The following is a 24,974-nucleotide window of genomic DNA, read 5'->3' as shown; positions in this document are numbered from 1 at the left end:
CTTGATACTAGTCTCTTGTCCTAAATAACGTTATATCTTGGGGTCATAACACTATTTCGTGTCGCAGCTTGGTGCAAAGGTGCGTAAGTTGCCCTGTTTATACATGCACATTTGACACTGAAGATCACTCTCGTTTTTCTTGCATTTTCCCTTTTGACTGGGCGGATAGCTAAATTCTTGAACGAAATCACGCATACGCAGAGGACGCCGCGTTTTTTAGTAGTTTGCGCGTAACATATGACTGGGATTTGTCGCAGTGTTGTGGAGTGGACATGAAATCCAGTTGTTCAGACGCGCTCGAACGGACCCCGAGTTCGAAGCCTACCGCTGATTGATATTATCGCACCGACAACGAAGTTGAGGCGATTCGCGCGCTTCCACTTTCCCTATCGTACTAAAAGAAGGTTCTGGGGCTCAAATACACGCATTTTAGCTTTCGCCAGCTACCCGCGCCGAGATCGCTCCCCGCCACGGAGTGGTCCCCACGGAAGCTCAGGCGTATCCGCCGAGTCCGTCTGCACGCTATCGGCGCGTCTGGGCTCAGGAACCAACAAGACTAAACAAGGATAAATCACTCCATATTTCAACTTTCGCATCGGTGTTCTTAAATAAACTGTTTTTTTCTTTCGTGTCTACGGTACGTGCCAGTACAAGAAGCGATGCGCGTCGATGTGACGCGTCATAAACACAATTAAGTATACGTGCTGTCGCCGAAGGCTGCCAGCACTAGCCTGCGCTTCTCTGACGAAGATATATGACTAAACGGACGTGTCAATTGAATCGCATAACTGAACTTAGGAAACGTTGCATATCCCATGCCTGAAGAACAAGAAACGGCTATCGAAATCAGTAGTAACAGCCCATACAGCTTCCCGGGTCGGCGGTTAATTTAGGACATTTTTCGTAGTTAAAGTACCTATCGCAAGTGCAAATCGATGTCGTGACACTTCCAAGCATACTACTCAATAAGAACAGCAACTTTAGTTCTCTGGTACAGGCGTGAGTTTTAGTTGGTGAACAATAACACATTTACTATCTGTACGAGACCTCTCTCTGCCAAATTAAATTATGGTGAATTATCCTTAGGGTACTACCTGCTCACATGGCGTAGTGGTAAAGCACCGCGCTAGGGATCTGAAGGTCAGTCGTTCAATTCCTAATCTGACCATCTTTTTTTTTTTTTTCACTAGTACGTTCTTTATTGCTTTCTATAATATAAAAATATATATACGTTTCCGGGCACCACGTATTTAACGCGCAAGAGCTCTTTTTCGCACCAGTACGCCGTGCCTGACTAGCGCCCCAGCATGCACCGCGCGACACGGGCCCATAATCCGGCTAAAATTTCTAGGTCACTCTAATCCGGCGTTGTATTGGACACTGGGCGGTTTTGCAATAGGATTGCCAGGGAAGCGGCAGCGACAGCTGCAGACGACGCAACGAGGAGGCAGCGTGATACATTTCGTCGTCTGTTTCGATTAGTAAACGTCGCTGTGACGAAGAAGTCGCACTTTCTGCTGCAATTTGCTCAAGTTTGTGAACTGCTACCGACAGTTGTATACCACGACTTGTTTTGCGTTCAATGTACAAACGGCGCGATCTCGTAGACTGAGCGGCTGTACACAGCCAAAACATGCCTTGCACAGGCGCACGACATCTTGTCGCATTGGCGTTTTCTTGGACACCGAAAATATTATCGCGGATTTTCAAGCGTACAACCCAGGGAAGACGTCCAGCGCGTTTGAGCAGCGAGTGCAAATAACCTTGACACGTTCACACAAAACACTAATCGGTCGTTGCAGCTACTCGGTGCACTGATGATACGTTCTCTCGGCAAATGATCACATGAAATAACCAACGAAGGCACTGGAGCTTCACAAGGTTCACACGGACGCGCGCTGACACACGCACGCACGTCGCTATTTACTCCGTGGGGAGTTTCCAACCACGTGACCTGAAACTCCGTGCGGAGTATAATCGTGTCATGTCGTTTTTATACTCCGTTCCTAACCTATCGGAGTATAATGAAGACATGTGCCGTCTTCACTCCGCTATGACGGAGTAAATGCTTGGGGCATGGGAGGTATTGGGGCTGATAAGCCGATAAAACTCCCATCTCGGCTAATTTTTGCTTACAGTGTAGGTTAACATATTATGGGGCAGATGGCGCTGTATGTCGCTCCGGCGGCGCGGTGCGCAAGCGGTGTGAACAACGCGATTTTCGGCGGCAGGAGAATTCCATTCGCTGTAGACGCCGGATTCCTCAGTGTGAACGTGCCATAACCGAGCGAACGAGCACAGCGAAGGATGAAAGCGAACGCGGAGCGCGGCGGGAGACGGCGATAACGAAGAGAGCGCGATGAGGAAAGCGGAGGGGGAGGGTGCAGCGGAACCATGTAGCGGAAAGAGGAGGGGGAGGGTATGGCGCAATTGTGAGAGGAAAAGCGTAGTGCCGCGACGGTGGCTACGAGATGGCGCCAGAGTAGCGCGCGTCTTGTGGGAAGTCTTTCCGCGGCGACTGCTGTGAAACGCGCGCACGCGCTGGCTCGCGCGATCTTCAGATTAGCGAGGCAGTCGCGCCACATTTGCTACGCGCCGCACGAGACAGACTGTCCGCGCCAGCCAATATATTAAAAATTGAATTATGGGGTTTTACGTGCCAAGACCACTTTCTGATTATGAGGCACGCCGTAGTGGAGGACTCCGGGAATTTCGACCAACTGGGGTTCTTTAACGTGCACCTAAATCTTGAGTACACGGGTGTTTTCGCATTTCGCCCCCACCGAAAGTCGGCCGCCGTGGTCGGGATTCGTTCCCGCGACCTCGTGCTTAGCAGCGCAACGACATAGCCACTAAGCAACCACGGTGGATGCGACGTGGACAAAGCCTTTAGTGGCTCATGAGTGTCGGGGCGCAGTCCATGGTGGACGCAGGAAAGCGGGGATCACCGGCGAGGGGAGCAAGGAGAAGAGGCGCCATGCCAGTAGCCCTGTGCGAGTGGGCGCGTGGAAGAGCGCGGACATGCGCGTGGGGGCGCGCGCACATCGCGGCGACAAACCTTGTAGCCATATGGCTAAGATTCCATCCCATGCTCGCGGCCACGGAGGCGTCCGTTCGCAGAACAGTTCAGACAACAGCAACGGAGGCAGTCATAGACAGGCTTTCGCATATCGCAGTTTAGCTCAGCAATGCGCCCATATATTTTGTCTTGCTAATTAAACAATTCATTCTATGTTTATGCAAACATTACATCAACATACTATTATTTAACAGATTCGGTGCGTAATGAACTTTATAATTCTCTAGGTTTAGGTGAACATGGGAGCGGTCAGTCAACACTGAACAAAACTGTTCCGCTGTCGATGTCACCGCTGCTGTCGCCTATTCGCCCACTGCTCCGTCGCGCCTGTTGTATGTTTTTTTTTTCTTTTTTTTTTAACGTGATGTTGACGCGACAGGACGTTTGACGGCTATGTGAATGAGGCCTAACTCATTGGACCAAGACACGTTGCGAGGTAATGGGAAAATAAAGGAAAGCGAGAATTTGTCGTTGAAATTTCAAGCGTTGTAGGAAACACGTGCTGGTCAAGGTTTTTTTGTCCAACAGCCAGCCTCTGATGACGTTGGGGCAGATGTCCGGTGCTTGCAGCCAAGCACGGTTGACATACCGGGCTTTCTTTTCTTTTTCTTTTTTTTTGCGCTACCACAAATTATTTAAAGGTAGCCTTTGGCCGATAGCACACTTACAAACCTTGAACTGGATTGCTCGATGAGGCGGACATTATTCCTGGGGAAATCAAAATTCTTAATTTAGTAATTACCAGAATTTCACGAATTACTTCGTAATTGAACTTCTTAACATTACGGCACATGTTGAAATTTACGAATTGCAGCCGGCGTGTTCGCGAACTGTCAGGATGGCACCAGTTTCGCGATATTCATTTTCAAAGTGTGCGACGAAATACATTGGCGTTCCATTTACTTTTGTGCTGCTTCAATGTATGCAATAGCAAACAAGGAAAAAAAAATGTAAGTGAAACTACAGTACATTTTTACCGCAAGCTTGACGGCACATATATCTCAAAACCGGTACCATCCTCGGAGTTCGTTCCACGTCGACGTTCCTTGCAAACTCACGAGCTACAATTCGTAAGTTGCAATATGTGCTCTAATTTAATGAGTAAAATCACATTTTGTAATTTTTTCAATTAGTCAATTACGCATTGGATTGCACGTGGAAGTAATGTCCGCCTCAGTGAGCCGTTTCGTTCAAATGTGATAATTATCGTATCTGTCACGGGTTATGTTTTAAAGATTGATGCAGCTAAAAAAAAGGAAAAAGACAAAAAGAAAGACAGTGTTCTACTGTGGGCGTGGCCCAATGGCATCACATAGTGGCGGCTGCATTCCAACGAGGGACAAATTATCAGGAAGCTTCAGCCTGGGAGCTCCCGTCTAAATGCATGCAAGGGTGAAGCCGTATTTCTCGGCAACCACTGCACCGATGTTGGTGAAGTTCGTTGCACTTGAAAGAAGTTCAAACCTAGAAGCTTCCGAAGTGAGTTTTCAATTTATGCCATAAATTTTTAAAGAATAAATACTGAAATTTTCGAAATTTGAGAAACCTCGTGTATCGAATTTACGACTCTGTAACTGAGCAGTAAGATAAAACGGCATCACAATTCCGAGAAGTTCACCTGATGATAAATACAAAGTAGGCGAAATTGATGTATTATACAGCGCTATAAAATATACCACTCACTTGAGAGCAGGGCCTTTCACAACGCGCTTGTAAAACTTGTAGTAATGTCACGTGAGATATAAGTTTACATATCATGTAAATTTACGTATCACATTTGTCCGCTTGAGACGCTTTAACAGACGCAGTTTAAAGAACTGCGATATCTCATTTGTGGTGCAGAGTCACGGATTTGCAAACCTCGTGCTTCCATTTTGGTTAAACTTATCAATTTTCGGCAGTTTTTGTGAAGCGTTTGATGCCCTAAATCAAAATTCCGCTCGTACAGCAGTTGGAATTTGACTTTCCCTGCCAAGTTCAGCCAATTTAATTGAAATTGGTCCAGTGCCTGTGCAACAGGAGCGTTGCTACGTTTTACGTGCATTTCAATAGGCAAGTCGGAGCTGGCCCCGAGCTAAGGCTTCCTCCTCAAGCAAGAATGATTGTCGGCCTAGGTTTAGGTGCACATCAAGATAACTCCTGGCGCAATCGACATTATTGCCGAGTCGTCCACTATGATGTCCCTGAACACTCCAGTTTTACCTGCAAACATCGAAATGCGTAAATAAAGAAAAAATACAGTAAAAGACAGCGGGGCTCTGTCACGGCGCTGGCGACGGTAACGCAGAGCACTGCTCCACGTCGCCGACGACCCGTTTTTGAGGAGGAAAACGACACGCAAACCCTCTCCCCCTGACGAAAACCGTTGCCGTGACGGGGACGCGACGGAACGTTTGACGGCTGTGCGAATGGGGCCTTATAGCCGTAACTTGCTCCGTGTTTTTTTATTGGTTTTTTTATTAGTTGTTGAGCATGGCTGACGTTAATTGGGGCACGCGGTACGTTTACGAGGTTGTGTTGCACACCACAGACTTTAGGATGAACATTAGAAGAACTGAAAGCTGGGCCACGCGGTCGGTATTGATTCATGCGGGTAAGGTTGATGCCTAAGAAGCCTGGCTTTGCGACTTCAAGCGTAACACCCTGAGAGCTAGGAGTACGACACACGGGACGGGTGTGTCATCACTGTCTTTGCGTCGTCTTCATGTTGCTCCCGATTACCCGAAAGTGCGCTGGAAGCGTGGTGTCGTTGCAAACTCGATAGATATCTGCTATCCCGTTACGAATCTGACGTTATAGGCGCGCCCGTAGCGCGTCTTCCATTTCCTTTCCTTTTTTTTCTTTATCTCTTTCCGCACAGGCTCTAGAAAGTCATCTCTGCCTCTGTGGAGTCATCCTATTAGTAAAACACGGCCACTCAATCGAATAAACCAGCTGCTGCCCATAGCAATTCCTCCACAAGGTGCTGACGCAGGACGTGACCGATGCCGCTAATTAGCCCTCGGAGGGATTCGGGACGGCGAGCGGTTTACCACTGCTGTCGTGGCACTATTCTGCCCTTGGTCATTATCCCGTTGGGCCTCTATCGCTGTCAGCGTCATCATATTTTATTAGGAATTGATGGAATCGCGATGTTGCGAGAGAGAGAGAGAGAGAGAAGAAACTTTATTAATGAATGGCCGGCAGTTTCGTTGTGGTGGCCTCAGGTGGCGGCTCGAAGTCCTTGGACTCGGGCGGCACCTTTGGCTTGCCGGACGGCCCAGAGCTGGTCTGCCAACTCTGAACTTTTGAGAGCCGCCTCCCAGCGGCGGCGACGCCTATGGAGAAGGTCCCTAGCAGCCCCCGCAGCTGGGGCGGCGTCGGGGAGAATCGAGCTCGAGGCTTGCCGTACTGTGGTAACGGCCGCGATTACGGACGCGTCGCGAACGGATGTGGTCCCATTACCGTGGTTGCTGGCACATTCCCAGAGCACGTGTCGCAGCGTTGCTCGTAGTCCGCAAGCTTTACAGGCATCTGTTGGATATAAACCTGGGTAGAAGTGATGTAGGACCGCGGGGCTAGGGTAGCTGTGTGTCTGGAGCAAGCGTAAAGTTACGGCCTCATTCCTGTTTAACTTGTCGTGTAGTGGCGGGAATGTGCGTCTTTGGACAAGAAAAAAAAAAGGAAAACATATATTGTTACGGAAGGATGAAAGAAGAGAGAGGAAGAAGATCGCGAGACGCTGGCTGCTGCGTGTTGTTGGTGGTCAGCCATCTTAACTACTCGGACTCATCTTGTATATATATATATTGTAAATACAGTCTTTCTGTACTCCCAACATCGCCGTAACGTATTGGTGGGAGGTGCCGGGTACCACGTCTGGAAACGGAGCTCTGCAGTGGACGTCGCATCACCGTCCGCACCATGAATGACGGTGAGCACGCGGGATCAACGTCGTTGCCGCCTCCAACGTCACCGTCGCCAGCTACGTCGCTGCAACCTTCGGTTGTGGTTGTGCAACTCAAGGATCCTGGAACTTTCTGCGGAACCGATGGCGCCGACGTCGAACAGTGGGTGGCCATGTACAAACGCATGAGTGGAATCAACAGATGGGTGACCTTACGCTTATGCTAGCTAGCCTGTTGTTCTAAGAGGCACAGCGAAGGTGTGGTACAAAAACCACGAAGAGGAGCTAACCAGCTGGGACCATTGCAAAGAGAAGTTGGTAGAGCTGTTTGGCAAACTAGCCGGCCGTAATATTGCCGCAAAGCAGGAACTGGCCTCCCGTGCCCAATACCCCACGGAGTCCTATGTCTGATACACCCAGGACGTGCTGGCACTTTGTCGTAAAGCCGATCACGACATGACAGAAGCTGAGAAGGTCGGGCACGTGCTTAAGGGCATTGCTGACGACGTGTTTAATCTGCGCATGTGCAAAAGCTGCTCTACAGTTGACGCTATCATTAAAAAGTGTCGACAATTCAAGCAGGCCAAAAGCCGACGCGTCTTGCAACCATTCGCCAGGCTTCCCAATACTTCCGCAACGTCGACGTGTGAAGATCAACCCGCACAGCAGCCAGCCGTCTCGCGACCTTCTTCTTCCTCTCTCTTCTTTCATCATTCCGTAACAATATTAACGGGAATTCAAGTTTGTTCAACAGCCTCATGACGTGAGGCCTTATAGAGCTTCCTACAAAAATTACCAGAGGGAATTCTGGCGCTGGGATCGTTTAGCTAGACTCTGAACAATGGTTTTCCTATGTGAATTTGTTATTATTATTTATTTTTTTGCTTGTGGCATGATACGTTCTGGCGACCTGATATTTACTACGCTGTGTCTGCTTTGAACGGCTCGAGTATCGAAGAAATCGTACTTTTCAAAACGCAGGACGTTATAAGACTCTGCATGCCTGCACTATCACTGCGTCTTCTCGCGTTTGCTATGTAATTTTTTCTGTTCTGTGACGTTTGCAAAGCCACGTAGCCGCTTAAAGCTAAAAAGACGAAGTTTAGGTAACCATCACTTCCGCGCCAGCTGAACTCCATCAATAGCAGCGCCATAGTTCCTTGTAGTGCTAAGTTTTTGAAGGCAACTCTGTTATGCACATGGCTTGAGATAAAGTGACGCGATGCCCAATCTCGGAGGCTATATTATACGCTTTATTGGTAGTGTGTGGCCGCATGTCAAGAATGGCGCGCATGAAAGCTTGCCTTCATCTTGTGCCGTCCTTACTGGACTTTATTAATGCGAAGCATTCTTTGTTTCAGACTTGGTACTCTGCGGTAGATAGGTTCCTGCCTGTCTCGGCTCACTGTAAGAAAAATAATGTGTGGCAGAAGTGACAATCGAACCTCGGCCATGAAGAGCAGCCGGGTGCTCAGCCATTGCCCACAATGACACTTTCTTTTTTTTCTTTATCACATGTAAATATGAACAATGTAATTTTGCAAATTATTTACACTGGATTCAAACACAGGCACGAAAAACAAACGCGCATTTGCTACGCTTTGCAAAGAAAGTTAAAAAATCGGGCAAAGAAAGACAAGCGGCCACATGCGACATCCGCTCAGCAATGGGATCAAATGTTTCGACCATACTATGGACTTTAGCAGCCTCTTCTCGAAAGACTTACCTTGTCGAGCGAGGTGGATTGGCATGTGCGTCGATCATGCGGCTTTTCCATAGTAAATAGCGTTCTAATAACATAAACGCATGCTTCTCCTTCCAAAGCCAGCGAGCTGTCGTTGTTGCCTATACGTGTGTGGCTCCTACCCACGATGGGGAATTGGCCAAGAAATGGGTGGATTATTCCAAAGTAATAGGGAGCATAAATTTCCGAACATCTATGGAATTAGCATTGAATGGCGTAGAATTATCTGCTAAAATAAAATCAGGAAAGACAGCCAGCTCTTTGAAACACTCGGCGGGTTCGCCCCGTACCACTTCCTCGTCTTCTTTCCTTATCACAGCCCGCTCTTTGAGCCGCCATGTTATACTGCATTACCTCCGGGGCATGTTTTTACAAATGCTAAAAAGTACAGCGGGGCGTGGCATTTCTCACGGCGCTCGACGTTTCTGCGCAGGCGCGAGCTAGAGCGGGTGCGAGAGAGAAAATCTGGGGGCCTTTGCTCCTTTACTCGGCCTAGGCACTACGGAGGTTTCTTAACGCGTGTTGTATGCGTTTGTCCCCTGGGCATGCCGGCATTGCAGAGTGCGGTCCAGTTTGTTTACGCTCCGCCGCTGGCTGCCCGCGCAGTGAGACAGTGGGCACGGACGCCCCATTTCGTGATCGCTGTGTCTGGAGGTGCAAGGTTCTGACTGGTGTTGTATAAGTCGCGGGTCGCTTTTTTAGTAGTAGTATACGGTAGTATACTAAATGAAACAACCTTGTATCACAGACCACATGGGAATGCCAACTAGCAGTCCCCAAAATCATAAATCCTAGTGCGGAGCAATGGGAGGCACTGCTGGCCAGCGACCGCTGCGAGGACCAAATTGGTTTGCAGAAGGGTTGAAATCCGGGCGGTTGGTACATAGTTGAAGAAAAAAACCAGTCACAACAGACGAGAGGTTCACACCGTTGTGGTGTGAACCTCTCCTTGTGTTTTGTCTTTTGTGACTGGTTTTTTTCGTTTAACGAAATTGGTCTCGTGCAGCGAACACGCAGGGCAGCTGCGGCCGTTGGAGCCCTTGACAAAGGGCCCCGCCCATTCTAAACCCAGTCAAGAGCGTCAAAGAAGACCCTGACAGTCTACAACAAAATATCCTGCAGAGACCAATAAACGCTTTTGATGATGATGAAGCAACCGGCCACAGACCAAGGCATAAGCCATCATAGCCAAGAAAATGTAAACAGGACACACATTGCCCTCAAGGAGCTCCTTTTTTATTCAAATGCAAGCAAACGAACAAAAGAAACAAACAAAGAAATCTGCAATGGCATGATGGCCAGACTCGGCATGCAACCCGCCGAAATGCAGTGGACCTCGATTATAATAACTTTCCTCGGAGAATGAACATCACGATATCGCAAATGGACGGAATGAAAAGGCGGCTCTGTGCCTTATGCCCCGTACAAACAAGGGGATCAAAGAAGAAAAAGATTGCGCTGGTTGGGTATAGACAGCCCAAAGAATAACGGCGGCTCTCCAAGGCCTGCTTGCCAAAAGTCATTTTTTTTTTTTCTCTCTGTTCTTTTGCCTTCGACGCCATCGCAGGGAATAAGTGCACGCAGCCCACTTCGCGCTCGCGTCTTGCGAGCAGGGGGAAGCGCGGCCGTGCGTAAACGCAATGGCGCTGCGACTACTACTGGCCGTCGTCACTTGGCTCGCATTCAATTTCTTCGCCGCGGCGCGAAGCGCGAGAAGGGCGTCTCGTATCGACCGCGTCGCGGCGTCCCGTCTCGCTCGAGTCGCCGGCGGCACATGAACTCTGCGCCGCCCCTTGTTCGGCCGCAGTCGTCTGTTGCGCGCCGCCGACGCCATCTTGGGCGCCCTCTTCAAAGCCGTCCGATGTCATCGCCGGCTCTGCCTCAGGGTCATCCTCTCCGGGACCTCCTCGGCCGTTCGCTTCGAGCACCACATCGCCGCCGCACTCCGGTTCTCGGCCTGTCGGCCCGCCGGTTCCCTTCGAAGCGCCGTCGTCCTCGGCGGAGTTCTCAATCGGAAAGCCCTCTTGCATCTTCGTCGCCGCGACCTCGGCGCAGCCCCCGCCAACTGAGAGCATTCCGTCCTCAACGTCCGCTGCTGCCGCCTCCGCCCGGCGATCGACCTCGCTTGCGTCCGGTGCATTATATTCGCCGACTCTGACCCAACGAGAAGCTCGACGCATCCGGTCGTCGACCTCCGAGTCGGACAGTTCATCGTCCGTTTCAGAGTCGTCTTCGAAGTCGCGCTTGCGGCGCAGAGCCCTTCGGGCACCGCACTCGCGTGCGCGGACATCCTGGACGCCGTCATCAACCGCACCCGCCTCCTGCTGATGTTCCTTGCGACGCCCGGGCGCGCCAGACCCGTCCCCGCCGTCAACGCCGTCGTGCGCAACGTTTCGCAAAGTCTGATCCGGCGGCACCCATCGCGCGACACTCTCGGCGACGTTCTGTCGTTGGCGTCGCTTCGCGCGCTGGAAGACACGCGTCCCTTTAGGCTTCGCTCCTCGGCCAAAACCTGCGGCCGCCATATTTGCCGCTCTGCCGCCGCCTTCCGTTTCGTCCAGCACCAGAGCGCGCATTTCGTCGCTGACACCACCTTCGGGTTTGTCCAGATTGGATGCCTTTTCGCCGCCCGCGATTGGTGCTTCCTCCTTGTAACGTAGGTCGGTCTGGGCTGGGGCTTCGCGGGCAGCGATACTCTCCGACGACTGACCAATTTCGAGACCGAAAAAGTTCATAGCCGCCGTCTGTGAGGGAACGTCACCGCTATCTTTTGACATCATGAGTTCGGAGATGACTTTCGCCGCCGGGGGCTCACGCGGCAAGTCCTGCTTTTCTATTTCTTGAACAGACTTGGATTCAGTCGCCGCAGCGCTTGGCCGCGCCGCCAAGTGGACGGCGTTCCTCGCGTTCTTCATGCGCACAATGATCGCCGTGCAGAAGGACTCCTCGTCAGAAGTGTAGTCGCTTCCATCCTCCTCTGTCTCGTTCTCGTAGTCCTCGGCGCCCGCCTTCACTGCGGCGGCCCGCTGCGCCCTGTTCCACGACGATGCCGCCGCCATCCTGTCCGCGATGCTGGTTGTAGCCGAGATTCCTACTCTGCGCTGCCTTGGGCAATCGTGGCATCGCAGACTCTCGTTTTGCGTCGCCTCGACGCTGCATTGCAGCTTGGCCGCGACGCTCAAGTTTTTCTCAGAGTTGCCGGATTTGGCCTCCGAGACCACTACCATATGGTGCTCCTCGGCGTCGGCTAAGTCATTGAAAGTAGAGCCAGCTGTAGCAGCCTCGCTGATTGCGTTCTCGAACGCTTCTTCAGTGACATCTTTCGTGTCCATCGAGGATCCTCGACCCTTGCCCGCTCCGTCGTTGGTGATCGAGGTACTGCGCGATGGCTTCTCCGCGGTATCAGCGTCCTTACGCCCGTCGTCAGCCTGCGGCAACGGCTGCTGTCCCTGCGACTGCCCGCCCCCATCGTTGCCCTCCGCGTTTTTTGTGAAGCGAGAAAAGTGCCCGGGAGGCGAGAGGGAACGTCCAGATGCCAATTCGCTCTGCAGCGTGTCTTCGGCCGGTCCTTCACTGTTGTCATTGGCTGATAGGTCGCCAAAGTTGACGGAGATGTCGCCCGACGAGCCCACAGTGGAAAAGGGACCGACGGACGTGTTTTCCGAAACGTCTCCGTCCCCCGCGACACTGCCATGACTGGAAGTCGCCGCACTATGCCCGATGCTTTCTTCCTCGCAAGAGGCGCTCTCTTCGCCGGCCTTCTTTCCTTCCGCGAGCTTGTCTTCTGAACCATTGTCAGCCCTCGGCTGTCGCTCTTCACCTACGTGCTGTTTGACAGAAACCGTCCAGTCACCTTGTGTCAAGCGCGCTTCTTCGTCGTGCTTGCCGCCCTCCTCGTCTCCGCCTCCAGAAGCGGCGTCAACGGTGGCTCCCGCAATGTCCTGGCCTCCGCTGTCGCGCTGCTCCGGGACTGCGGACAAGCAGTCTTCGTGTGGCGGGCTTCGGGGACGCCGCTCGCTGTCGGCGTCACCGTCTACGATCAAGCAAACGTCTCCGTCTTCCTCGCTCTCTTCGCCGTCCGCGTTGCTGAAGGCATGCGCGACCGCCTCCTCTCCGTGCCGCCAGCGCAGAAGCTCGGGAACGGAGCGAGGCGCTTGCTCCGGCCCGAAGTAATCGCCACCACCCCCTGCGATGGAGTCGCGGGACCACCAAAAAACGGGCTGCTCGGCGTACTCTTCGTTTTCGTCGTCGATATCGTCGGCGCGCACGGGAAGGTTGTAAGGCGCGTGCCTGACCAACTCCAGGAGCTCGTCAAACGTCGGCCGTTCTTCCCCGTCATCTCCCTCAGCGGCCAGGCGTTCCAAACGCCTGGTCCACGCTTCGCGCATCTTGCGCCTCGCCTCCTGGCAACGTTCGTAGCTGCTGGCGTAGCCGTCGTCGTCGCCGCCACGGTTGCCCCCGTGTCCGTAGCCGTCGTGCCCGTAGCCACCGTCGTTACCGCCTCCACCGCGGCGACCGGAGAAGTCGCCACCGTAACGGTCCTGGTAGTGGCCGTACTGGTGTCTTTGCCCGTCATCTGACGACCTGTAGCCTCCCTGGTTACGACCTCCGGATGAGCGATAACCGTGCTGCCAGTGACCGCCGCCACCGTCTCCCTGGAATCCATTCCGCTGAAATCTGGCGAAACCGCGACAGCCGTCGTTGTCGTAGCGGTTGTTGTGCCGACCTTGATTGTTGTAGTTGTTGTGGCGGTAGCCGCCGTGGCGGTCGTTGCCGCCGCTGGAACGGTTTCCGCTGCCGCTGTCGAAACGGTTGGCGCCACCGACTCGACGGTCGTTGTTGAAGCGGTCGCCGTAGCGGTGATCCCTGTAGTCCCGGTCCCCGAACCTCCGGTCTCCGTAATTGCTGCGGTCGTTGAAGCCCCTTCGCCACTGATAGTCGTTACGCGGCTGTCTGTCGCGATTGCCGTTTCGTTGTTGGGCATCTCGGTTCTGTCTCCACTGCTCGAGCTCTGCGCGACTGCGGTTGTACGGCGTGCCTTCGCCTGCGTAAGAGAGAGTGGGCAATACTTCAAGACGAGGAATACATCGATGCTGTTGGCCAGAGCAGTGGTATTGCACAGCAATTCACTTGCGCGCTAAGCACTGTGTCAGGTAAAAAAAAAAGATACAGGAAGGATATCACCTACAATTGTACCTAAAGAAAACAGCGAAAACGGAAAGCGTTACTCCTCGAAAATGCAATCCTGTGTGACAATTTGGTAAGGTTTGCAGGCATCGCGCAGTTTGTTCTGTCGGAATAATGTATGAAATTAGACATACACCTCGTCGTAGATAACAAATATTCAAGTGAGCACGAGTTCACTAGGTATATTCGCGAGGGTATTCCACAAAGCTGCTGTGCTTGGATAAAAATGGAAGGGGGCGGGGGTAACTCGCCGGATTTTGTTGGCAGATTCACTTCGCTCTTTAAAGTCAAGTGACGCGGTTGGTCAGATGTCGCCATTTCTCTGGATTACGAAAGCCTGCGACATCTCCGTGTTATTTGATCACCGCTCTTACAAACAACCGAATCGTCTCATAAAATTGGCTCGCGCCCGCATTCACGGCACGTGTAACGCCGTCAGCGCTGGCCCTGTATTTTCTTTACCTCGTGTCCACGTTCCTTCACGCTGCACAGCTATAACCCAAAGCCGCACAAACTTGCCGCAGCTGCACACTTCTAAAGTTATTCCTGCAAAGGCGGTGAAAGGCCAAGCAGGCAGGCAGGGACGAAGACTATAAGCTGTAAACAGCCAACTGGGCGAACTTGTGCCTACAGTTCCAAGCAACGTGCAGCAGCGATGGCAGTGAGCGCAAATTTTAAGGCTCTTCATTCACTCCGGTGACTGAGTAGCGGTCGCGCGACCAAGTTGGTCGCAAAGCGACCAGTCGCAAATGGACAATTTTTTGGGCCACTCGCTGCTCGATTTTTCAGTCGCGCGATCGCGGTCGCAAAACCGCTGAACCAATCAGACGCGCAGGAAGAGGACGTCTCTAGCCGCGCATACTTAGCTCACGTGGCGATGCAATGGAAAGCAGATGGCGCATGTTCCCTCGCCGGTGTGAACACCGGTCGCCAGTCGCAAGTGGCCGCGCGACCTCCACGAGTGCAGGGTGTGAAAGCATCAGAACCCGGCGGCGTATCGGCAGGCTTCTATATATACAGTCGAGCGCATAGAGTTGGTCACTACATTACCTAGAGGGAAATCTGGCGCTGCTGCGCTGTGGTATGCATGGGAATGCCGGTATATTGTGGATTCGGATTGGCATCGATCTCGGAGAGACAGGACACCTTGAAGACGCGCTTGGCAAGTACAGTTCCGTCTGTCACAATGATTCATTTTCTACTAGAACAGCACGTGAAAAGCTGTTTTAGCTTTATTATTACGCGAAAACATGTTTTGTTTAACTGTGAGAACTTGTTATTGTGTGTACGACTACATGTTACGTAAAAAGTATCAGCGGGCCGCTAAAGTTGGAGGACAGACGACAAGGTTCGCGCTCGTTTTGAAACAGTTTGTCGTCTGTTCTTGCTTTTCTTCGCTTGGTCATGCATTGTGGGTGAGTAAAGATGTAATATGCGTGAATGGAAACATTTTATGAAGATTTTACTTTGAGAACGCGCTATTTGCGTAGCCATATCCACGTTTTAGACGAAGCCTCTTTCAACACCAGCCAACACGAGCCTCGCAGACACATATATACCGTCATTCCCATGACGGCACGGTGCCCCCTTAAGAAACTCCCATAGACGGTGGCGCCAGATTACCCTCTAGCTGTTATAGTGAGAAACTCTATGGTCGAGCGCCTCTGGAACGAAGGAATAATTCTGTCCCGGTTCTATTGCACACCTCACAACGAAGTGACCCGTATAGCGAATTATTTATGAGGACCCAAGCACTTCGTTATGAAGGCGTTCACCCGCCGTGGTTGCTCAGTGGCTATATGGTGTTGGGCTACGAGGTCGCGCGATCGAATCCCCGCACTCCGACGGGGGGCGAAACGCGAAGACACCCGTGTACTTCGATTTAGGTGCGCGTCAGATGACCCCTGGTGGTCCAAATTATTCCGGAGTCCCCCCACTACGGCGTGCTTCGTAATCAAATCGTGGTTTTGGCACGTAAAGCCCCATAACCTATTCGTTTTTAAAGCGTTCGGCTTGCATTCGCCGCTGAAAGTTCTCTACAACTCTCGCTAAGCACGGCGAAACTTCGCGAAGAAGCTGGAGGCACGCTCAGATGGGGCGTTAACAGCGAAAAAAAAGTTCGAGAATGATCAAGGCGCATCGCGATGCGCGCAGTCAACGCGAGAAATTGCGCTTCGAAAACTCGAAACGTCAAGACAGCGTGCGCGCCTTCGGCGGTAAGACAAGAGAAAAAATGCCTTGTAGAACAAGGAAATTGTCACTTAGAGCGACTCCTTGAGTGACCAATACGGATTCGCAGGCGTGAGAAAATGAGCGCACAATCTATAGCGCACAATCGACATCTTCGGTACAGGCGGTTACCGAAGATGTCGCGCGAAGAGGCGGTATACAGTGGCACGCTCCTGAATGCACTCTCTTTGGCGTAACGGTGCGGTCAGCAGGCTTTCCTCCTCTCAATCGGTTGTTAAACCAACATCTATTTCTCACGCCGACGAATGCCTAACATATACCGTACCATAATCTCACTTTTCTGCGCCAAAGTGTGCAATCTCACGAGGCCAGTGCTCGAAGAAAAATAACATGGCATTCAATGTAGCTGTGAGAACACATCTGCGTCCTCTACTGAAATTCTAACATGACATTCTAAAACCACTATAGGGATTTAGAATGTTATGAACGTCCCCGAGCGATATCATACGAAAGCGATTTTTTTTTTTGTGCTCGTCTTGGATTCGTTTTGGCTCGTGACCATCCAAGAAGTTACTGCAGTTGGAATGAATTGCAATATTTAAACTTGTATCGCTCACACGCAGTTCATCATGAAGGAAAATTAGAATTCATCTACCTTTATTTCTGTCTGGCCATGGAGAGTACGTTTGCACACATACACACACAAAAAAAGAACAATGACATCTTATGTAAAAATAAGCACAATAAACTGTAGTTGGTTTTTTGAGGTGTCCACAAGCAAAAAACTGGCTCAAATATATAAAAAAAAATTCCCGCAGAAATCACTCTGGGGGTTGCCCAAGTATGCCTAAGCATTGTGCCACTTGCTCGTCTCCACGCAGCCCGGTGTCATTATTAACGTTATGAGACTTGATCCGACCTGTATAAACGACAGCGCTGTGGCAACGCGAACTGCTGCGGACGGCGGCGCAAGGTAAATTGATGACGCATTCAAACTAGTGCAGGTGGCGGCGAAAGGTACGCTCTTGTCGTTCCGAAGATTATAGGCCGTTATCACTCTTTAGCACCTTATCTATACGCGTCGAACCATTATCAACCGTACTACGCGGCGGCTGCGTATGGCGCGCCGGCGCAGGCGCTATCTTGAAAGCGATCTGCGATGGGTACACAGTGCGCCGAGTGCTGATAGGTTCGTGTGCGCTGTGTTCTTGCCGCTTAGTTCGCGCTGAAGCGAGAGGCGCCAAGAAGGGGGAATTCGCTCGCTGCTGCGGGCCCTGCCTTGGAAGCGATCATTTTGAGCCGTAAAATTCCGCGTAACATAGACGATACTCTGGCTACAGGGACAAGATAAAGTTCGCGCTAAATACAACCCTTAAGCATAGCGCAGTGTTACTTTAAATATAGTGACCAAAACAGCATGGCGATTTACCCAATGACATTGCCATGAATTCCGAATACAACTTTCATCTAAACAGACCGATGAATTGGGCCACATGATGTACGTTCCTTGTTCTAGTACTCCGTGGTGCACACACTATAACGGGGAAATTCAAAACACCGACTAGGAAGGAAAACACCCTACAAATTTTGTTAGTGTGGTTTCCTTCCCGGTCGGCGTTCCTCTTAACCTCGTTAGTGTGTGCTGTACACATTCGTAACCTTTTTAAAACTCGCATCGCGCGCTCTCGTAGAGGACGAGGGGACCCTCTGAAGCGATCAATGTTGGCGACAACATTCGAATTGCAGATCGTCTTGCGCGCCCAGGCTTATACTGTCGCCGATGGCACCGCTACAATGCCGCTGGCACGACGTCCAGTCGACGCTAGGGCGATATCGTTAACAGAAAAAAAAAATGCCAAGGGTGTTCAGCCACACACTAGCGAATACAAGGAGAACAGCGACTAGGAAGGAAAGCACACTGACACTCCCGTCGGCCTGTTTTCCTCGCTAGTTGGTGTTCCCTCTTGTACCCGTTAGCGTGGGCTGCACGTGGTGCAAAAAAAGAAAAAGCTATCTTTCCCTTTCCGTCTGTGGGAAGTTGGCCCGTTAGATGGTGCACGCAAGGCAAACAACGCATCACGGGGTGACCCATAGGTGACCCATAGCATGGAACCCAACGCGACGCTGTGCATTCTGCGGCACCGTCGGTCACCGCCATTATTTCTCCAGAGGGATCGACAGAGAGAGAGAGAGAAAGAGAGAGAGAAAGAAGGCGCGTACCGATGCCGAAGATGTGCGTGGTGCGGCCGAACGTGGACTCCACCTTGAGGGGCTGCCCGTTGAGCACGGTGCCGTCCAGCTCATGGATGGCGCGCTTGGTGTTGTCGTCCGAGTCGAGCAGCACGTACGCGAACAGGAAGCTCGTGTACTCCGGGCGCCTGACCAGCTTCAGCCGAAGCACCTGCCGAACACAACGCGATCACAGACGGCGTTAAGCAGCTTCGCCCCAACCTTCGGGTGGATACGTCTGGCGAGCGTGCATAACAGCTTTAAACTTGTGGACATGGAATTTAGCACTCCGATCTTCTCTTAAAAAAGAAAGAATGAACGAAAAAAGTTTGCACCGATTAGGGCTTATCTTGCCCCAAACAACGATCATCATCAATATTCCGCGCTTTTCCTTTCTTTAACGGCTGCGCGCACGGGACTGTCAGGCCACGAACGGAGGCATGAGCGCCATCAACATGACGTAGCGTTCTTAACGGGAAAGTAGTGAGCGCAGAGCTTTCAAGGTAGGAAACAAGTTAGGGAACGCAAGCAAAACTGACCTGAGACGACGAATATTGTTTACCGACAAAATACAGCCCAACGGGTCTAAGTTCTTTATTCTTTAGAATGTTTAGTGTGTGGAGGTACCCACACCACAGGTGTCGCGCCGTAAAATGCGGTCTTCCCACGAAATGGGGAAGAAAAAGAAAATTGCCTTCACAGGCATCACACTTCCCTTGTGAAGACAATCAGCCGATTCGGTCACTATCTTTCGCGAAAAAAGAAATAGAAGTGCAAGCCGACGTCGCACTATACGACTACAGGAATGGTATGCTGCATGCTCGGTACTGTGAACTTATGAAACAGATCTGAAACCCAGCATGCACGGACGCTCGTGCAGTCAGAGCCGGCCGCTCGACCAATTTAAGCACGATTCACACTGCACTAGCTTTAATATTAATCAGCCAGTTCCATTAGGGTTCGTACACTTAAACAAAGACTTTTCATATGGATCATAGAGTTTTTCGCTAGTCCGTTTACACATTTACCTCTGCCGCATATTCATGCTAGCGTGTGCAGCATATAAGACCGAGAGCACCATTTCTAACTACACTTGCGCAAGTAATTTTTCGAACCCCACAGCATGCATCCACGCTCATCGGCAAAGTATGCCCTTGAGTCATTAGTACTTAGTGGATGACCCTGTACGCGTCCACAACAGACCTGCAGCCTCCGAGATCGTCGACGCAAACAGCGCCACGATCGTATATGTCATCATCACGGTGCTACACTCATAGGAAGTTGGGACAAAAGGAAACAACAACTACGTTTGCTATTTCCATTTGTGACCAACTTTACGAAGTTCTTAGTAGCGCGAGAGACCCAATAGTAAAGGCAACTAACTTTGATTAACGACCGTTCGACAAAACGTTCGGGAGATCGGGCGGAATTTTGAACAGCCGGACTGCTGCCAGTTATAAGAGTTTAGAGACAATGACAGGACGGCAAAGCCAGCTACCCGATTGCTGCAGTAACGAGAGTATATACATGCCGCACCCTTGTTTTTTTATGTGCGTCGCTCAGTTGCTATTACGATTTCAAACCGGTTCACCGCGGCCCGTCGTTTGTAAAGCAGTGGACGCGTGGGTGCGCCCGCGCAGGAGATAAGGCACACCGCATAGCCTGAGGAACTTCATTGATTGGCGAGGATTGACGCCTGTGCGCGAGGTAGCGAGATTCGCACCCACAACGTAGCGGGCACACCGAGGGCTGTCGCTTTCCGCTTTCTTACTGATCGTTTTAAGTATTAGCGGAGCAACCTATGCCAACAAAGCAGCCAGCTCCGAGCACTGTCTTCCTTCATGCGTATATCTGTCAGTGCTACGTGGCTTCGCCTTCCCCCCACTGCAGACCGATGTTCAGGTGTGAGCCCCGCGCTATATATAGACAGTTGGGCCAGCATGGTTTCCTATTCTCTGTCAATCAGTCTTTTGTTTCCGTGTAGCCGTGGCTACACACCTCGAAAATAAACATATCGAATACAACGAACATAAAATTTTTCGAGCCAATATCAGCTTGTAACCAATATATACCTACAAGGAATATCGGAAATAATAAATGTATTTTTACTTTGGACGCGACTTCGCTATAACGCGGTTTCACTGTACTATATACACAATGTGTGCCATGGAGGACGCACCTTTCCGTAAGGCTCGAAGAGCAACCTCAGCTGGTCGTCCTCAACGTCCAGCGGTATGTTGGTCACGTAGACGCCGTAGTGCACCGACGATGGAACCGCTGCGGGCTCAACGCGGGCCGCAGCAGTCCTGCCGGCGACGCTCCGGGCGCTGCCGGTGCCGGCACCAGCAGCCGCCTCGTCACCGGTGACCCCACCAAACTCGGCATTCCCTGGGGTCGCGCTTCCGACGACTCCTGTCTCGGCACCGCCGCGTCCGGTACCGTCGACTCGAGTGGGGCAGCTCGCAGAGACACCAGCGCCGGCTTCTCCGGTACCGCCGTCCTCGCTCGCGCGTGTTTCGACGCCACCGCATCCAGTCTCGCAACTTGCACCGGCGACGTTTTTGGCGGTACCGTTACCGCAGGCGGCAGCTCTACCAACGTCGGCTTTACTAGTGTCGGCACTTCCGGCGTCCCCCGTATCCACATTACCGGCTCCAGCAGCAACTAGAGTAGCGCAGCTCGCAACGACATCAGTTGCGCCGTCTCCGGTGTCACCGTACTCGCCGCTCCCGACGCTGCCGCTAGCGTCGGCAACGCCCAGGGCGCTAGCTCTTCCAGCGCTGACGCTCGGGGAGCTGCGGCTTGTGCTGGCGAAGCACTCGGTGCTGGCAGCCTCCGAGGAGGCCACGTTGTAGCTTACCGAAGTGCCGTCGGGCTCACCCGGCTCTCGTGATGGGGCGCCGCCGCTTTCGTTGCTGCAGTGCGTGGCGGCGTCCGTGTCGCAGCCACTAATTTCGGAAGCGATGCTTGCAGCGCCATCCAGACTGCAAACGTCGGCGGCGGTATCTCCGCTGCCTCCGCTCCGGTTGTCCGGCGGTTCTTGCGGTGCCTCCTCCGGAGTCACCGCATCCGCTCCTGGGGTAGTATCCATGGGTTTCTGGGTTGCTGCCGGTGCACCTGCGAACGTTTCCGGCAGTTCGGTTAGCACGAGTGCTTCAAGTATACACACAAGCAAACAGACTAGCCAGGCGCGCGCACACACACACACACACACACACACACACACACACACACACACACACACACACACACACACACACACACGCACACACACACGCACGCACACACACACACACACGCGAACACGCGCACGCACGCACACACGCACGCGCACACGCGCACACACGCACACACACACGCACACGCGCGCACACACACGCACGCACGCGCACGCGCGCGCGCGCGTCAGATCTTTGTTTAAATTGGCAAACAATTTACTCGTTTCTCCAATGAAACCAAAGAACCGTTTTAAGAGGACTCCAGAATAGCTTCTCTAGGGAGTTGGTGTTGGGTTAACATGATCTTTGCAGCGCAAAAAAGAAGGAATAAAATGAAAGACAGTGAGAGGAACAAGAGGACTTTCCTCTCACTGTTCTCTTTCACTTTCGAGTTTTTGCGCTGATAAAGAACTCCTTAGCACAGCTTGAGAATTCTGCCAACCATTCTTTTTGGGCGCAAGAAGGAACGGCACGCCGCACGCGCGCGCGCGCGCACACACACACACACACACACACACACACACACACACACACACACACACACACACACACACACACACACACACACACACACACACAGAAAGAGAGAGAGAATGCCAAGTAACAACTGGTTAATTATTGAAAGAAAATGAATTATGATGTCACAACATTGCACAATCCGTTGCGCGTGCTCAGAAATTGCGCCTTTTATGCTGCCCTTTGAGTCAGTAACTGAGTTGTAGTTCGCCTTTTTCATTTTAGTTACCTTCTTTTTTAGTAGGTCTGTTCTTTCGCCCAAAAATAATGTTTAAAAAGCCTTCTTTCGGAGGAATGCATCCTGCAATACAACAAATCGATTTGAGGGACGCAACAGGATTTCCGCATTCTTTTGCTGGCTGATGTCGCTGAACACCAGTACAGTCTTAATGATCCATTTTCAGTGTCGCCAAAACTATAGCCATCTCCTACTTACGTGATTATAAATTCCACTGCAGCTTCTACTAGCTCGATCAAATACCTAGGTGTCCCATCTCTCTAAAGAGCTTTTTATGGCACCATCCTCCGTAAAGCTACTTGCTTATAAAAATACTATGCGACCTAAACTTGAATATGCATGCACCATCTTACATCCTCGCCTAACAAAGAGCACGTGCCCCCCCCCCCCCTTATAGAAATTGTGTCGCTCGAAACACCATTTTGACAAATGTGTGTCCACCCGCTCCCCTTATCTGAAAAAAAAAATAAATAAATTATAAGCCACCCAACTCAGTGAAGGTGCATGACCAGCGAAGCTGTTTAGGGCAAAACACAGAGGTGACTTAGAGTATTGAACAAAGGTACGGACATATCTATAGTCCTAATCTGTGGTGATTGTGGCGATATAGGTACGTAGACACATTGGCGTATCACCTCTGTTACTAAATGTGTCCGTCACGTAAGACAGCGAACGGCTCACACCCCCTTAATCAATGGCTCATACCCCCGTAGGTGCGCCCTCCCCATTAGGACGACAGAAAAGAAGCGAATTCTACGTTGGAATGATGAGCGGCAACGGCGCCAGCTGTGAAAGAAGCAGACGACGAACGCACGAGCAGTGGCACTAGCAAGTGTGCGCGGCTGGCACCGACAATTTTTAGGTCCTTCTTGAAATTTTTCTACGAAACATTTCTTCAAAAACATCTGTTCTTACCCGTGTGCATGGGACCGCTCTGGCTCCCACGTGTGACAAGAATAGTTCAAGGGGCGTTACTGGTTCCCGAGCCCACATGGATATGTGCCATTGAGCTTGAACCCTTTCTGCATTACACCTTTCCCCATACGTAGGCTGCATTTCCCTGTGGATTTCGACGGGCGTTCGTCCCTTGCCCCATAGAAAACGAATCACACTTCGCTGCTCGTACGCCGTGGACGTGTGAAGCACAACCGCCATCTTGAACTGACAGCAGCGCTGACAGCAGCAACTGACAGCAGGCAGAAAAGGCCGGGCCGGTCCCAACAAAGGTTCACCGCTGGGAATGGGTATAGGGCGCGAGCTCCACCACTGGAAAAGCTAGCGCCACCGTCGGCGTGACGTGGCATGAGGGATCACGTGGACACAGCGGCCGCGTCGGCTGCTTCGGAGCGCCGAAGCGAGCTGAAAACGAAAGTTTAAAGTCCCACCTGCGCCGCGGTTCTGATTAAATGGTGAGGCTTTACCGCCTTGGGTGTCTGCTTGACAACATTTTAAAGTACTATAATAGGTAGTGGCTGCCTTTGCAGGCGGGCAGCTAGTAGGCTACTGCTCGGTGCCGCAGTGCCGGAGGTACGCAACGGAGCCCGGTGTCAGCCTTATTCACACGTATATAGCCGCAGGGCAAGGAGCTGCGTGAAGCTTGGCTGGCGAAACTTAGAGCCGGCAGACAGCCATCGGCTACAACTCGGGTATGCAGCAAGCACAGACGTGAGGAACATTTCTGCTACGGCGCCGGGACTGCGCGATGTTCGGTGAGCAGCAGAAAACGCGCACTGAGACGGTCGCCCGCGCCCTCTGCCCGGCTAATGCCATGACCGTTTGGCCTATGAACCTTTTGATGCTATATACTGGAAAGTTCACTGGAACAGAAAGGGAGCGGTAAGACGCACATTAAAAAAAGGCACGGCATAAGGTCAAAACAAGCAGAGGGAAATCGCACGCTTAGAAGACCGATAAACATACAGTGCGACGCAACTTGAGAAATAATAATGAAATGCCCAAGCATATAGAAGACAAAAATGATTGAATCGTCGCGAAGGCACATCACAGTCGCCGTAGTTAGGCGTCGAAGTCTATATAACGAAATTATTTTTGAACAGTTCTGATAGCGTCCACGCAACAATGGTTGCTAGTGTTCTGGGAAATGCTAATATGCTGCGGCCTAAAGCTCACGGCACGGTGCGAAAATGCGCTCACAGCGAGAGCAAAACATTTGGCTATGGTGTTGGGCTGCTGAGTACGAGGTAGCGGGATCGAATCCCGGTCACGGCGGCTGCATTTCGATGGGGGCGAAATGCGAAAACACCCGTGTGCTTAGATTTAGGTGCTCGTTAAAGAACCCCAGGTGGTCGAAATTTCCGGAGTCCTCCACTACGGCGTGCCTCATAATCAGAAAATGGTTTATGCACGTAAAACCCCATAATTAATTAATTGAGGGCAAAACATTATGCGCGGAAATGCATGCAGATGCGCAGTCGGTCGCCGTGAACCCGCGCGATGGCTGCACGCATTGAGGCTTCGTTCTGTTATGCGCCATTTGGTTATACAGACCGCCTACTATAATAACATATTTCACATAGTTTGGGCTCAGCGAGTGCCGACCTTTTACGCAAGAAACCGGTTCGGGAGACTCCATCGCGGCGACCGCGCATAGTGGCGTTCACTGTACGTATTCGGCAAAGAGATAGCGTCTGTAAACGATTCTGTGCTTTAAGTTTGCCTAAGATTAT

At 51.6% G+C, this 24,974-nt stretch overlaps 2 protein-coding genes across 2 annotated transcripts in view; one reads left to right on the top strand and one right to left on the bottom strand.

The window, feature by feature from the left end:
- The window catches only part of LOC126527822 (major facilitator superfamily domain-containing protein 4A-like), a 393,450-nt gene that overhangs the window by 65,036 nt on the left and 303,440 nt on the right, over positions 1–24,974 (top strand). The gene's annotated exons all lie outside the window — the stretch shown is intronic.
- On the bottom strand, positions 9,924–21,427 carry LOC126528265 (uncharacterized). The gene is made up of 3 exons (XM_055069238.1): positions 20,495–21,427; positions 18,307–18,487; positions 9,924–13,753 (listed from the first exon to the last, which is right to left on the bottom strand). Exons 1-3 carry the CDS (start codon positions 21,404–21,406, stop codon positions 10,365–10,367), a joined length of 4,482 nt encoding a protein of 1,493 aa, XP_054925213.1. The 5' UTR covers positions 21,407–21,427; the 3' UTR covers positions 9,924–10,364.

This window comes from Dermacentor andersoni, chromosome 9 (genome assembly GCF_023375885.2).
Source record: "Dermacentor andersoni chromosome 9, qqDerAnde1_hic_scaffold, whole genome shotgun sequence".
Taxonomy (NCBI): Eukaryota; Metazoa; Arthropoda; class Arachnida; order Ixodida; family Ixodidae; genus Dermacentor; species Dermacentor andersoni.
This window is presented reverse-complemented; position numbering and strand designations above follow the sequence as displayed.